Below are 16,360 nucleotides of genomic sequence, written 5' to 3' on the forward strand. Positions count from 1 at the left end.
TCACCAGTCACTCCAACCAGAGCCACTTGGTGGGCATCCCGAAGAACTCTGTTCCCCAGACCCCTGGCCCTGTGGAGAAGCAAGACCAGCCAAGCTTGTTCACCGAGGGGGGCCAGAGAGGGAGCAGCAGGACAGCCACGGGGCACCATACCACTTCTATGCCCCCTCCGCCCTCCTCTTCCTCCCAGACTAGCTCCAGCCTGCTGCACGGCCATCAGAGTTCCAAGAAGTCACGGTCTTCCGACTGGTCCCGGGGTGCCCACGGATCCAGCTGCAGCTCCCAGGGGGCGGGGGGTCCAGCCTGCAGCAGGACGAAACACACCTCCAGCCAGGAGCAGCTGCAGCCCCAGAGACACAAGGAGCTGTTCAGCTCCCAGGGCGACGTTGCGGGCCTCAAGGGAGAGTCGTCCGGCAGCAGCCCCTCCTCCGCCTCCACCATCTCCAGGAGGCCTGGTGGTGGGCAGCAGCAAGCATCCAAGGCCCTGTCTGTGGCCGAGCACGGTGTCTACAAGGACGGCAGCGCTCATGTCAAGTCTCCCCTGGAGCAGGAGCCGGGCCCCCATGGGTCCGGTTCCCCTGTGGCTTCCACCTCCCTGTTGCCCAGTGGCCTCTCAACGCCCACCTTCCCCCAGGGTCTGCACGTCAAGCCCAGCGCTGTGCAGCAGCAGAAGCCCACGGCATATGTCCGACCCATGGACGGTCAGGACCAGGTGCCCCTTGACTCACCAGAGCTCAAGCCTCCTCTGGAAGCGGGGGATGTCGACTACAGCAACTCGGCCTTTGGCCCCGGCATAACGGGCTCCAAAAGCAAGCTTCCCAAGCTAACCCTGACACAGGCCGGCGAGGTATGTACCCGTGTGATCCCTCTGAAGTGCGCGCATACGTTTGTACACGTATATGCATTCCGTGTTTTCACAGGGGACCTGGCCACCTGAGCTGTGTTAGATTCTCTGGTTGTTGGGATGGGAAAGAGGTTCAGCCGGTTAAGATTGGCCTGTGACTTTCCCTCTGATTTTTGTTGAGTCCTGGCAGAGACTAGGCCTGACATAATGGAGCGGCCTCATGAATAATCAGCCGTTCTGTTCACTCCTCAGGCTTGCAGGGCTCCTGAGCCTGAACCTAGCCAGCTGAGGGGCACAGGTTTAAGGGGCCTTTTATCCACTTCACTGCACGCAAGCACACACACACACACACACGTTAGACCTCAGTATGAAGCATTCAACTCTGGAGGAAAATCACTCCTTATTAATAACCATTTTATTTTTATGGGCTATTTTCTTCACTTATTCATCTAAACAGTTCTGACATTGATTTGTTTTGGCTCCACTGAGGGACTGTATTTCAGTAGTTTGAGTATGGTCTTATAGGTTTATGTACTGTGTAATACTCTTTACACCTTTGTTTTACCCTACATGACTTTGGCTTGTTTCCTCTCACAATATTGGCTTGCCATGCATGCAGGAAGATGATAAACACGTTGTAGTTTCTGAAAGGTCCACAGCACTGTAGAGTAACAATCATTAGTAATTGCTAGCGGTTCAGGAAAAGTTTTGTTTGATGAGAATCAACAATTTATTCATCCCTCCGTGCAGTGTCTTATTTTGACCCAGTTGGGACATCTTACTCTGGGTGAATTGGGATTGTAAAGCTTCTCATGTCTGTCCTTTTGTGTGTCAGCAACCCTAGCGTGGCTGAGAATCTGTTATTATGACTGCTTTAGCCTCAACTATTTATCTTGTTTGAATGTCAGGAGGCAAGAAATGTTCATTTTAATGCCGGGAGCATCTGTCTCAGCTCTCAGCCAGTGGCGTGCTGGAGGATGTTTTTGAAACAGACAAAATGGGTCTACTGCTTTTGAAAGCTTAGCAGGTTAACACAACATCCATTCTAATGGCTTCTGATCCGAGATCCAGCACTCATTATTTTACCCCCAAAAAAATCCACCTAATGGGATGGAATGCAGTCTGTATGAATAGCCAATAAGTTCAAGTCCCTTCTTTCTCACTCTACAACTGCACAGGGTATATAGATAAAATAGCTACAAAGAATTCAAATACATTTTGCCCATACAATTATTAGACAGACCGACATAAGAAATGGAGATGGTTGTGTATACACTGAGGTATCTAGAGGTATGTTTGATGTACTGTATTAGTTTCCTTCACAGGAGTTGGATTAGAATTAAATCATGGCTAAGACTTCAAGGACACTCCAAACAGAGGCCTCAGTAACTCTGCTCAGCAGAAAGGAGCATTCATTCATCACAGTTATTACATTAGCAAATTAATTTGGTTCTTATTCCTGACCTCAAAGAAATGCAAGGATGATGTTTAAGTGCTCACTTAAGAAACTGCATCTAATATTCTTCTGGAATTTGGACTTACTTTCTCTTGAATCTGCTCCTTATCAATGAATCCCCTGTGGCCCCTGGTCTGACGCCTTCCCCATAGCCTGCCTTTGGTGGCCGTCCTCACTAATTAAGCCACCATAGGGAGTCTGTCATGTGGGAGGCCAAGCCACACTGACTCTTCAACAAAGAACTGCATTTGAAGTATTCTCCTTCTTACAGATGGAAGCTGGGAGTGCAATGAAAACAGAGCCTACTCTGTGAGACTTCCTCATCTACACACACCATGTCCCAGTACTGCTAACAAAGAAATAAGTAGATAAGCAACAATAAACAAGACTGGCATATGATTGAACAGGTTGACACACGGGCACCCAACCATGATGAGCCAACCAGCTGCTCGCTTCCTTTAATAGTGTAGTCGAAGGCTATTCCCCGCTCCAAAACTGCAGTATCGCGAAGCTTGGAAGCATATGGTGGAGTTACACCGTACAGTTAAGCATGTGGCAGGACTGAGAACCTGGGGGATTTGAAGAGCTGCTTGTTGTGCCGTGTATGCGGTCAACTCGGAGGAAAATGGAGATGGATGTTGTCATTGGACTGGGAAAGAAACTGGGGTGGGGAGTAGAGGGACCCCCGCAGAGCAGAGCAGTGCATGGCCCAGCTGGGAAGAGAAGATGGGGGTGGTGGTGGTGGGCGCCGTCTCCACTCGCTCACTGACAGATGAGTCACTCGGTAAAGACACAGAGAGAAAGAGAAAGATGCAGATAGCAAGAGAGAACGGAGCCAGAGTGAGACAGGCAGACTGAAATAGGGAAAGAGAGAGAGACACACAGAGAGACACAGAGAGAGACACAGAGAGAGAGAGAGAGAGAGAGAGAGAGAGAGAGAGAGAGAGACTTCTTTTTAAAAATGTCTCTCAGGAGAAGAGAACATCTTCAAGGACATTGATTTGATTTTGCTCGGCTTTGGTTTGTTAAAAAGAGTAGATTCTGTTGAGCTTACTCTCATGAGATCCCTTGGTTTTGCTGTTGTTTTGACTTATTATTCAGATTTTTTTTTTCTTTATTTATCCAGTTTTCTCAACAAGCACAGGTGTATAGAAAACCTAAAGCCTGTAAAAATCCTTCCAGGCTATATTTCAAGTCCCACCTGCATAATATGGTTTTAAGCGTATGTGGAAATATGCATGCTTGGTAATTACTCTCCCCCTCATGGCCGTGTATTGAAGCCCATCCCTACACAATGCTTTGTTGTTGTTGTTTTAAACCAAATTAGATTACCTTATCCTCAAGCTCAAGTATTATCCTCCTTCCCCAAACCTAACCCTCTGAATTGAGAAAATCACCTCTGAATTGGTTTCATCTACATTTTAAATCGAACGGGTTGGTACCTGTCCCCTTCTACGTGTGTGAAATGTTCCACGAATCCTCGGCTATGGCCCTGGAATAAATATTTGGACAGATTAAGGATACACTCCCAGAGTGATAAGGTTTGCTAAATGGCTTTGGAAGCATCCTGTTATCACTGAGGCTATTGATTAGTGGCCTAGCTTCATTCACCCTATGCCCAGGCCTCTGTGTCATGGAGGGAGTATGAAACATTGACAAGCAGATAACACCTATTGATCCCTCCTAAAACAGTTATTACACCAGGAATTAACACAGGCTTTATGGAACTAACAGCCTTATCGCTAGCCCAGTTAAAGCACAAGGTCTTGATGAGACGCTGAATACGAAAGAGAGACAAATTTAACATATTCAATGCGGTGAGAATTTTATATTTGTAAAATATTAAAAATGCCTGTAGTTGTGTTAGCCTCGAGGATGGAATATGTGTCTATTTATTCTGCTTACTGTACCTGAGAGGGCTTGAGCCTCTTTGAAAGAGTGAAGTGTATGCATTGATAATACTGGTAGAAAGTATGCTACAATCCATATTATATGAATGCGATGTGTAACAAGGGGCTTGTTGTCCAGGCCAGAGTATTACGATGTCATCATTCCATAAAGGCTGTGAATCAGTGGTCTGTTTCTCTGACGTCTGTCTGAAAGCCAGCCACCCATCAAACTCCTGGCTCCTGTCTGTCAGCTCTCTGCCATGGCATGGACTGAGTGTGGGAGTGAGGGACAGCCTCTGTGCTGCATAGCAATGGCCGTGGTTCTTTCTGTGTCATTTGGACTGCCACACGTGTGAACAGGGAATCACTCGAATTAAACTGATAATAGGAATGTATTGACATGAGGACCTGAACCCAGAGAAGATCTTTCCCAAATATAGTCATGTTTCTTCTCCCAATCCCACTGCTGATAGTAATGGCCTTGATTGATTTTGTGTTATACACACCAAAATATATGGTGTGTGTATATATATACACTGAACAAAATTCTAAACCCAACACTTTTGTTTTTGCCCCCGTTTATCATGAGCTGAACTCAAAGATCTAAGACTTTCTCTATGTACTCAAAAGGCCTATTTCTCTAAAATATTGTTCACAAATTTGTCTAAATCTGTGTTAGTGAGCACTTCTCCTTTGCCGAGATAATCCATCCACCTCACAGGTGTGGCATATCAAGATGCTGGTTAGACCGCATAATTATTGCACAGGTGTGCCTTAGGCTGGCCACAATAAAAGGCCACTCTAAAATGTGCAGTTCCATCACACAGCACAATGCCATAGATAGTTATGAGGGACTTTGGCATGCTGCAATTGGCATGCTGACTGCAAGAATGTCCACAGAGCTGTTGCCCCTGAATTGAATGGTCATTTCTCTATCATAAGCCGTCTCCAAAGGCATTTCAGAGAATTGGCAGTACATCCAACTGGCCTCACAACCGCAGTCCACATGTAACCACACCAGCCCTCCACATCCAGCATTTTCACCTTCAAGATCATCTGAGACAAGTGACCCGGACAGCTGCTGCAACAATCGGTTTGCATAACCAAAGAATTTCTGCACAAACTGTCAGAAACCGTCTCAGGGAAGCTCATCTGCATGCTCTTCGTCCCCATCGGGTCTCGATTTGACTGCAATTCGTCGTTGTAACCGACTTGAGTGGGCAAATGCTCACATTCGATGGCGTCTGGCACTTTGTAGAGGTGTTCTCTTCACGGATGAATCCCAGTACAGGGCAGATGGCAGACAATGTGTATGGCGTCATGTGGGTGAGCGGTTAGCTGTCAACGTTGTGGATCGAGTGGCCCATGGTGGCGGTGGGGTTATTGTATGGGCAGGCGTGTGTTATGGACAACGAACACAGGTACATTTTATTGATGGCATTTTGAATGCACAGAGATAATGTGACGAGATCCTGAGGCCCATTGTTGTGCCATTCATCCACGACGATCACCTAATGTTTATAATTTTGTTCAGTGTATATACACTCACCTAAAGGATTATTAGGAACACCTGTTCAATTTCTCATGAATGCAATTATCTAATCAACCAATCACATGGCAGTTGCTTCAATGCATTTAGGGGTGTGGTCCTGGTCAAGACAATCTCCTGAACTCCAAACTGAATGTCAGAATGGGAAAGAAAGGTGATTTAAGCAATTTTGAGCGTGGCATGGTTGTTGGTGCCAGACGGGCCGGTCTGAGTATTTCACAATCTGCTCAGTTACTGGGATTTTCACGCACAACAATTTCTAGGGTTTACAAAGAATGGTGTGAAAAGGGAAAAACATCCAGTATGCGGCAGTCCTGTGGGCGAAAATGCCTTGTTGATGCTAGAGGTCAGAGGAGAATGGGCCGACTGATTCAAGCTGATAGAAGAGCAAATTTGACTGAAATAAACACTCGTTACAACCGAGGTATGCAGCAAAGCATTTGTGAAGCCACAACACGCACAACCTTGAGGCGGATGGGCTACAACAGCAGAAGACCCCACCGGCTACCACTCATCTCCACTACAAATAGGAAAAAGAGGCTAGAATTTGCACGAGCTCACCAAAATTGGACAGTTGAAGACTGGTAGAATGTTGCCTGGTCTGATGAGTCTCGATTTCTGTTGAGACATTCAGATGGTAGAGTCAGAATTTGGTGTAAACAGAATGAGAAAATTGATCCATCATGCCTTGTTACCACTGTGCAGGCTGGTGCTGGTGGTGTAATGGTGTGGGGGATGTTTTCTTGGCACACTTTAAGTGCCAATTGGGCATCGTTTAAATGCTACGGCCTACCTGAGCATTGTTTCTGACCATGTTTAACCCTTTATGACCACCATGTACCCATCCTCTGATGGCTACTTCCAACAGGATAATGCACCATGTCACAAAGCTCGAATCATTTCAAATTGGTTTCTTGAACATGACAATGAGTTCACTGTACTGAAATGGCCCCCACAGTTACCAGATCTCAACCCAATAGAGCATCTTTGGGATGTGGTGGAACGGGAGCTTCGTGCCCTGGATGTGCATCCCACAAATCTCCATCAACTGCAAGATGCTATCCTATCAATATGGGCCAACATTTCTAAAGAATGCTTTCAGCACCTTGTTGAATCAATGCCAGGTAGAATTAAGGCAGTTCTGAAGGCGAAAGGGGGTCAAACGCATTATTAGAATGGTGTTCCTAATAATCCTTTAGGTGAGTATATATATATATTGGCCAGTTGAACCGCTCTCCCAGGGTCCCCTGTGATTGTTCTTGACCAGGATTCCCCAATGTGATTGTAAATATATTTTCTCATATTATGTTATATGTTATGAATTCTTTTAAGTGTGGTAAATGTGTTTACATTAGATTCAACTTTATTGCCATTGAACAGTACGAGTACAGTACAACAAAACATTTTACTGTTTATGAAAAATTATAGACTATTGATATTGGAATAGCATGGCTTATGTGTGTGTTATTGGAAGACCAAAGGAAATGTAATATGTAATATGGGGATATGCAAGTTTTGCTTTTTGTTTATCTAAGTTAGCGTGATCATTTGTCTCCCATATACACGACTGCCATGAACACATGTTTGTTTAAGGTCTTTTTAGTTTGTTTGACAATTGCAATACTAAACCAACCAGACCAAATGTACAACGTATCAAATAATCAAACTCTGATTTGAGCTACTGTTCAGAAAGTGTGTGTGTGAAAATGACCTTTGAGAGCAGAAATAAGTCACACTGCCTGATGTTGGTTGATTAAAATAGCCCCCGGCGTCATGGGGCAGAAATCTTTATCTTCCGTTCTGTGGAAGCAGGCTCTCTGTCCTTCCCAGCTTTCTCGTAGACTCACTGGACTGACATTAAGTCAGTTCCAGGAACATTTGATTATGCAACCCTGCCAAGACTCACAGAGAGAGAGGGAGTTGGTTGGGGGGGGGGGGTGATCTTACCCAGAACTAACCTTTCACCATCACCAGTCAGGACTGGAAGCAGTCCTTTTCACACACAAGGGTTCCTTCCTACAGGAGTAGTTTTTTTTTTTTTTATCACTGAGTATCCTATTTTGCCCCTCAACCACATGCCTTTATGAACGCATACGTTTTAACTTTGACATTTCAATCAGCCAAATCCAAGCTAACAAAGTTTGTGAGCTTGAATTTGGCTTTGAAGTCAGCCTTTCATGAATGGGTACAGAGTCCTTTTTTTTTTGTAAAAGCAGAGGTGTTTACTTGGGGTTTATGTTGCGATCAATGAACCTAGAAACAAAAATCATCCTTACAAGATAGTGTAATTGGGGATGACAAGGAGGTATTAGTCGCCACATACTCAACTGGTTGGCAGAGGGAAACACACCGCGAGAGAGAGAGAGCCTGTGGCTGGCTGAAGTGGTTGGATTTGCTTTGAGAGCACACCCTGAGAGACTGCGGTTGAGAGGCTGTTGAGTGGGGAGAGAGTATGTCCAGGTTGGCCTTTCTTCCCCTGCTTGGATGGATGCCAAAGAGCACCATTTAGACTTGTTTGTGACAACAGGTTTTACAATTACATATTTTGATTCCAGGCTGATCTTGTAACTGCTTTAAACTCTACTCCACCATTTATATAACCCTTTACACCTGATCCTGAACAGATCAGAGGCCACAAAATAAGAGCCTTGATCCAGACATGGCAGTTTTTCCTCTGTTGTGGTATATTATACTGCCTGTAGGCTCCCACTAATGACTCTCTAATATGACACAAATGAAAACAGAAAGGCACTTTGATCAGAGGAGATGTTAAAAATCATATTTACATATCATAATTTATACAATTTACGGGGAGCGTAGCACATCCGTAGGTGGGCCTGGTGAGAAGAGATGGAAATTGACAGCGCTGAGTCGCGGGTGACAATTAGGTCACCCACTAAGTCTCACACACACGCTTCCTTGGTCTTTACCCCCCGCTCCCAGTTTTGATGGGTTCTTCCCATCCGCCTTTGTTTAAAACGACTTCATGTTTAATTTGAGTTCATTAATGCTTGTCTTTGGTACTGATCTAGTGGGTAATGTGACTAATAAACACAAAGGGATGTACGGCGTCTCTGCACTGGCAGAGCCTTCACAAACAGACAGGAGAGAAGAAAGCTTCAAGAAAAGAGGAGAAAAAAGCTGAGATGAATATCACAGTGGAACAGTGGAACTGATCATAGAAACTTGGAGGTTGAAATGGTCTTTTGTGTTTTTTTTCCTGTAGATATTCTGTCCTGTTGTACTGTAGTCTGTTCACAACTTAGTGTCGGTGCCGAATGTGCCATGCTTTAATAACAGCTATCTGATTTTAGTGCTTGTTCTTTAAATTCTTTTAACTCTGGCTTTAAGAACCTCTCGAGGTTCTCATAGGAAATTGACCTCAGGCTTTTTCAAAGGGAGTTTGGACTGAATAGGGTCTTCAGAAGGCTGCTTTTCTTAGCCACTATTTTTAATGTGAAGCCACCACATTTTTCCTATTTTTACACTTTTACACTTTATTTTTCACATGCTTCGTAAAACAACAGTCCTGACTAATAGTTAACTGCTTCCTTATCAGCCATTTTCCAACAATGTTCAGTTAGAAAGAAAGAAAGAAAATAAGAAAGGGAAAACAAAACAAAAATATAAAGGATAGAAGAATAGTAACATAAGGAATAACACAACAATAAGGCTTGACATTAGCTTGGCTGTATACAGATAGTACTGAGTCAATGTGCACGGGCATGAGGTAGTTGAGGTACAAATAAGTGAAATAAGGTGTCTAGGCAACAGAATGGATAATAAATAGTGCCAGCAGCGTGTGTGTTTGCCTAAATTCTGTACTAAAAGGTTTGTGGAACAATGGGAAAATGCAGTCTGGGTATCTGTGGAGTCATTTTGCAGTCATGTTTATCAGTGTTATGCCATGAGGTGGAAGCTCTGCAGGGTCTTGGTCGAGGCTCTACTGCTGCATGCCATACTTGCCATATGGTTTTAAGGAGAACAACACTTTCAATTGCCCAAAGTCTGGCTATGCAAGCCTAGACACCAGGTACGCATTGTGCTCCGGGATGAGAACCTATGAGAAAACGCAGTAGACCCTATCCTCCAGAAACCCCTAAAAACAGAATAAGGTAGCGCTCTATAGGGAAACACAAGAGGCATCCTCTCTTCCTCTCCCTGGAAAAGGAGACTGTTATTAGAAGGCTTCCCCATTATTAGTAACAGCTGGGATCATTTGCATAATACCCATCAGAAACCTGTTTTTTTTTTTTTCAGGGTTGCTTGTCAACCCAAGATTACAAAAAAAAAAACACATTCACAATAAAATTCATTTTATTAGTGCTGCTAGAATCACAACCTGTTTACACATTTCTGCTGAAATGTCAACACAACCCTTGTATATAATAACCCTGTTTTCTACGAAATGATTGCTATATTATAATTTATACATTTAGGCAAGTTGAGATGAAATTTTGTGGCGATATAACTCAAGTATTTTGAATGAGTGTTTCTATGTCTGTTATTCATATAAGGTGTTGTTTCTCTCGGCAGGCTGTCTGATCCTCATTATTTCCTTGCTTGTCTGGACATACTTTTTGCTCTAAGCAGGATTTTAAAGAACCTCTGAACTCAGACGCTTTCAAACGGAAAATGACACTGGAATTAAGTGTTACATTACCATTGATACATTTAGGATCCATTGAATTGTCCCTTTTAATTAACACTCTTAGGGAAGTAAATGGAATCAGTGATTCATATTTAAATACATTTCTGCGAGGAAAAAGGACAGAATAGACATAATGTTAGCAAATAAAAATATATAAAAGAAAATAAATACAATTGTATGTTGATTCTCTGGGGTAAGGGAATAGAGGGGTAGTTTTAGGCTTGCAGTTTAGGAAGAGTTTGAAGTTAAAATGATTGAACAAAAATAATTATGAAATGATTTAGACGGGTGTGAACATTTGATTTTTATTTCATCTGGTCTCTATAATCCTCCAGCTATAGTAGTTGTGGTTGGTAATCTGTTAGTGGAAGATGCCCAGTTCTATTCTGCACTGGCCTCTTAGGAAACTGCAGCATGTTTAGATATTGAATTAGAGAATTTCTGCTTGACTTCCCAATGGCTCGGAGGTAAGACTGCGTTGCAAAGCACCCCTACATGCACAATGATCTACGGGCTCATCAAATGCAAGCCCTCCTCTACCCGTCTTCTCCTCCCTGCCTCCTCCTTCGCACCACATGTTTTCTGTTAGTTTTAGCCCTTATGAATACAGAGTGATGGCTTCACAACACAATTACCCTGTGGATTCAGTTTGCTTTAATTGTAGTGGAAAGTGATTAAAAAAAAATCCTCCCATAGATCCAGCCCCATCCATTACATGAATCATCATATTGAGAAAGTGGGATGAAGGCACTCTGTGTTATTTAATTGATATTCCACTAACTTTCTTACAGTACTTACATCGCCCTACAAAATTATTGGAACTCTTAAGTGGTACAACTTTTCACTGGGGTATGTATACATGTGAGATTTAACAAACTCTCTTAGTAATCTCTACCAGCATAAAGGTCAGAGAATATGAAATATGCTGTTGACCTTCATACACATAGTTGGATAATAATGGATTACAAAGGAACAGTAACTGTAATCCATTACGTTAGCAGCTAAAATATTGTAATCGGATTGCAAATACTTGATACAGATACTGTAACATGGCACGGCCTTCAAGATCGAACATATTATGGATTTTATCAAGACGTTTGAGGAGGAAAGGTGTATCGGGAAGCACTCTGCCAAAAGGTGATGATTTGCATTTGATGCGGCCACCTCTATACAGACAGGCCATGTGATTCTGCTTGCTCTGGATCTCAGAAATGTGTGATCATTTGTTATAATTGGCTGCTGACGACATTGACTTTAAGCTTAAGAGTGCAGGTGTTAATCACAGTTTATTTCTGTAATTTGCATTTTGAAAATCCTTTTCTTTTTTGTAACAATGTTCAAAAGCAATAAAAACATGAATAAAACACAAATAACATACTATATAGACTAACACATCCTTAGATGTTTGGGTTCCATTCAGATATAAAGTCATTCTGGAAGATCAAGGGTTATTGGGTGAATTGGAATGAATGATTATCTGACATATTTTTGTAGAGATGTAGCCCAGTCATATTGATGTTGGTTAAGATACCCTTTCCCAAGGCACTGCACATAACCAGGTAAAATGCACATTCAGTTTTTGGCCAGTTATGTTAACTCTAACATTGATTGATCCCACTAAAGTTGTTCAATTGGTTGTGTTCCTACTTGTCTTCTAATGCCTCTTAATATCAAAGTAATCGGATTACGTTAGTTTGAGTACTTCAGTTACAGTAATCCAAAAGTTAATGACATTTAAATCTGTGATTAACCTGCCATTTTGCCCCCACACCCATGATTCATGAAGTGACCAAAGGTGCCAGTAACACTTTACTGTAGATCAGTGTTTCTCAACCCTGCTCTTGGACGCCCCCCTGCCCTGCATGTTTTAGATCTCTCCCTAATCTGTCACGCCTGATTCAAATTATCAGCTCATTATCAAGCCCTTCATGAGCTACATCAGGTATGTTATAGGGCAGGGAGAGATCTAAAACATGCAGAGCAGGGGGGCGTCCAAGAGCAGGGTTTAAACACTGCTGTAGATAGTCATGTGTAGCCACTTGCCTGTCAACAAAACCCCTTAACCATTTTAAAAAAAAATCTATATCTATTCCAACAAAATAAGCCAAATGTACTTCCTAACTTCTTAACCAACTAATCAACATGCTTTTTGAAAATAATTTACCTATATATAAATTAACTGATAGGTGTTTTATGTGATTTGGCAAATACCAATTCCATGGTATTGTCTGCCTTAAGGAAACATTTAAGTTCACGAAAGGCTTTTGCAACAAAGCTGATTTGTTTGTGATAAACCAAATCAAGTGTATAGGAAAAAGAACCTGAACAAGAATTGATCAGCGGGACACTCTTCATTATGCCCATGAAACCTAATGTCACACCATCAGTAAGTACACACTGTGTATATTCAGGTGAACAGTCATTCAGACTGGTTTAGGTCAAAGAGTTTGAGATAAAACTCGATTTTGCTTTCTTAATTGTAGAAGTGTATCTATTCATCAATTGCCTGAAAAGCTGCCATGATAAAATGCCATGATATCTCAAAGCCTGGGAAATATTGTTGTACAACTATTACATTCATACCATTAAGGAAGAAGTGGCAAATACAGACTACATTGAGGTTTCATTACATTAAGCCGTTAGAAATCCAGGCTCAGTCAATTTAATGCTACAGAAAACCCTGAGTCCCTAAATTATTTTCCCTTTCCACCACCCAACCATGGTTCATGTCTGTTGCCCGGAAAAAGAAAAACACTTTATGGCTCTAGGCATTACAAAACAATACAGAATGTGGCCTACTGGTAGCTCTTTAGTCTTTTTAATTTATTTTTGATGCTCTGTGCTGTCGCTGAATATCTGTGGTGGCTTGTAATAAAATACCCGCTGTGCAATTTTGTGAGTATGTCAAGCAGAGCATGACCAGATATGCAAATTTAACACAGAAAAGCCAAAGTGGAATTTTGAGTATTTCACATCTGCAGAGGCAGTTAAAGGCAGTTTAGAAACCCATGAATACATAATACAGAGGTGGCCCGACCGGAGACCAAACCCTATTTATCATCTGGGAGAAATAGTTTGTTATTTTGGTTTCAGATGCTTTTAGGGAGTGAGAATACGAGTATAAAACAGAGAGATGTACGGTGCGATTAGATCCAGATGAATGACAAAGGGATTTGCAGGGTCTCAGTGTGGCTTTTGCTGTGAGAGTGAAATCTTATGACTGGAGCCCCATGGGTCTATTGAGCATAAATATCAAGGTCAGATCATCCCTCAGCTACCATTTACTGACTGAGATCCTGGAGACAACCTTATCCACTCCGCTTTATCTTCAAGTGTGTGCTCCGATTCTGTGTGTGTGTGTGTGTGTGTGTGTGTGTGTGGTGCAAGCTTTTGTGTGTTTGTTTGTGTAAGCGTGTGTGTGCACAGGTAAGTGTGTCTGTGGTTATTTCTTGGCCCGGCACAGTGAAGCCACCCTGATCAGTCGGAGCAGTAAGCAGGTGTTGATGACTCAGGTGAAACTGGTCTGTTTATTGAGAGTCGGTGGTCACCGAGCCAAACGTAAGACGTGATGGATGATGCTTATTACTGGCTGTCTGCTCATGTTTAAATGTAGCCCTGGCCCAGCCCTGGCCTTTCAGATGGAAACTCAAGCCTACTCTGGGGTCAATTCACACCCCTCAGCTACCCCTGTGCTCTCTCAGTAGTTCTCCACGCCACCCCTGCCTGCCAGCCTGCCTCTCCCTATAACACTTTAATTGGAGATTATTTTGTTGAGCCTGAGGTATTGAGAAGATTCTCACTTGGATTTTCTCAGAGCTTACATGGTTTGCGTTTCTTGCGTCAGTGCTTCACACGTTAAATCCGCTTGGTTTATGGAAATCTGCAATGTGTTGGGTGAAGAATGAACTGTCAGGGAGGAAGGAAAGAATCGGTCTATAATTCATAGGATTCTAGAATTGTGAATTATAGGATCTCTGTGGTAACAGGGTAACGAATTGTGCTTATTTCTTCCACTCATCAAGTTCATTGTTGGCTGTACTGTAAGTCACCCAATAACCTTAACCTCAGAAACCTAACTTTAATCCTAAATTGAAACAGCAATGTACGATTTTGTGAGGACCAGCACAAGGTCAAATAATATTTACCAGGTTTGTGAAATGTAAGACCCTTTGGTTTTATCTTTCATTATGAGACTCAACATTTATTTCCATATCATGTCTATTCTTAACCTATACACCTAAACCTTAATCTAACCCCTAATGATAACCCATGACCCTAGTTGTGCCTGTCCTTAAACCTAACCCAAACCCAACTTAACCCAAATGCCTACATTGATTCCTGAATTGTACTTGTTTAACTTCTCTCCCAAGCATAGTAAAATAAAGATGGAAACTCAAACACACCCACCCACATAATGAGACCATCATGTGCAGGGCTGTGCTCAAATCAGAAATTCAGAAATTTTAATTAATGAAAATGTAATTTATTCAGTAAGTTTCAAGTTAACTTTACTAAATTAAGAGACACTGAACCTTTTTCTTTCCTTTAAAAAAAAGTTGAAAAGGAAGGTTTTAAGTGAGGAACAGAAGTGTTTAATTTGCAGTGGCGTCTTAATTTGAACCCTTCTGTTCCTTATTCAAAAGCTTCCTTTTCACCTTTTTTGGAAAGGAAAGAAAAAGGTGCAGTGTTCTCTTAATTTCTTCCGGAGCTGTATGTATGAACATGCCACATTTCCCATAATGAACTAGTTTAACACTTAACTTTACCCCACAACCTTTAAAAAAGAAGCACAACTAAATAAATGGTTGTTGGAAAGGCTTAATTTTTTTTTTAGAGAAAAGTTGTGTTATTTGATATCTGGAGGTGTGACCTGTCAGTTGCAATGAAGTTCTATAATTGGGTGGAATTTATTTTAATTTCATTAAATTCAATTCTACTTCCTATCACTTAAATCCAAATTATACTTCATTACTGCTGCTACCAGACTCATTTCTACTACCAGCAAATGCCTATACTGTTATTTATTAACTTACAATTTAAACATTTCCTGTTCCCCACCTGATATGCAGGTATACTGCAAATGCTTTATTTGCCACTTTATTCTGTTTGGACCTTAATATTAATTTCCAATTCTATTGTATAGCAAAAAATTATTAGTGTTGCATACTTTTCATTATTATTTTTATGATGTATTTATTTACTCTCCTCATTTACTCTCCTAATGTGAGAAATATAAAAAAAAATTCTTCAATTGAAGCGATATATCCAGTTGGGAGAGATCAGTTGAATTAGACTTTGAACTCATGAGTCGACTGTGAGTTTAGTGTATTCCAAAATTCGGAAATTGAGCACATTTCAGCTCCAGAGGAAGTATTGATGAGAATTTCTCTACCCAGTGCGTAATCAAATGTCCTGGAGTGTGTATGTGTAAGCATGGTGGTGTGAAATACAACACAGCTTTTGTGCAAACACACATGGCATGAATGAATGTGGTGGTAGCTAGCTAGATGCACTGGAACTATGCTATGAGGGAGTGTTAATCTGACAGTGGTTCTATCTGACCTTTACTTCACTGATTAATTTATTGAGAGATTAGCCAGAAGTCACTTTCTAAATGATCACTTGGTAATTTTATGGTTTTACTTACTTCCAATGTAGATTCATGATAAGTTAAGTCAATACCTTGGGACCAGAAGTTACCGTTAAAGAAAACATCAAACAAAAAGTAGCTCTTTAAATCGTCTTTGACATGAGAGATGTATCTGAGGTCATGTAGACAACTACAGTAACACATATGATGAAGCTTCTGGATCCTTAGCGCCCAAAATACTTCTGAGTATCTGAGAAAAACCTTTTGTAAGAGTCAAATGGTTCAAGTGAAATCCAGTAAAGTACTGTTAGTCACTTTGGAGCTCCTGTATCTTTCTGTATGCACAGTGGTTGAATTGCTGAAATATAAATGTTAAACAGTGT

General features: G+C 41.8%; 1 protein-coding gene across 4 annotated transcripts in view; it reads left to right on the plus strand.

Annotated features, from left to right (window-relative positions):
- aff2 (AF4/FMR2 family, member 2) overlaps positions 1–16,360 on the plus strand; it is a 176,930-nt gene that overhangs the window by 64,044 nt on the left and 96,526 nt on the right. For all 4 annotated transcript variants that reach the window (XM_010899611.4, XM_020046169.3, XM_020046171.3 and 1 more), the window contains one exon: positions 1–845. This exon is cut by the window's left edge and continues 73 nt beyond it. In XM_010899611.4, coding sequence (XP_010897913.1) covers positions 1–845 — 845 coding nt within the window. The remainder of the gene's footprint in view (positions 846–16,360) is intronic.

Source organism: Esox lucius, chromosome 4 (assembly GCF_011004845.1).
Source record: "Esox lucius isolate fEsoLuc1 chromosome 4, fEsoLuc1.pri, whole genome shotgun sequence".
Lineage (NCBI taxonomy): Eukaryota > Metazoa > Chordata > Actinopteri > Esociformes > Esocidae > Esox > Esox lucius.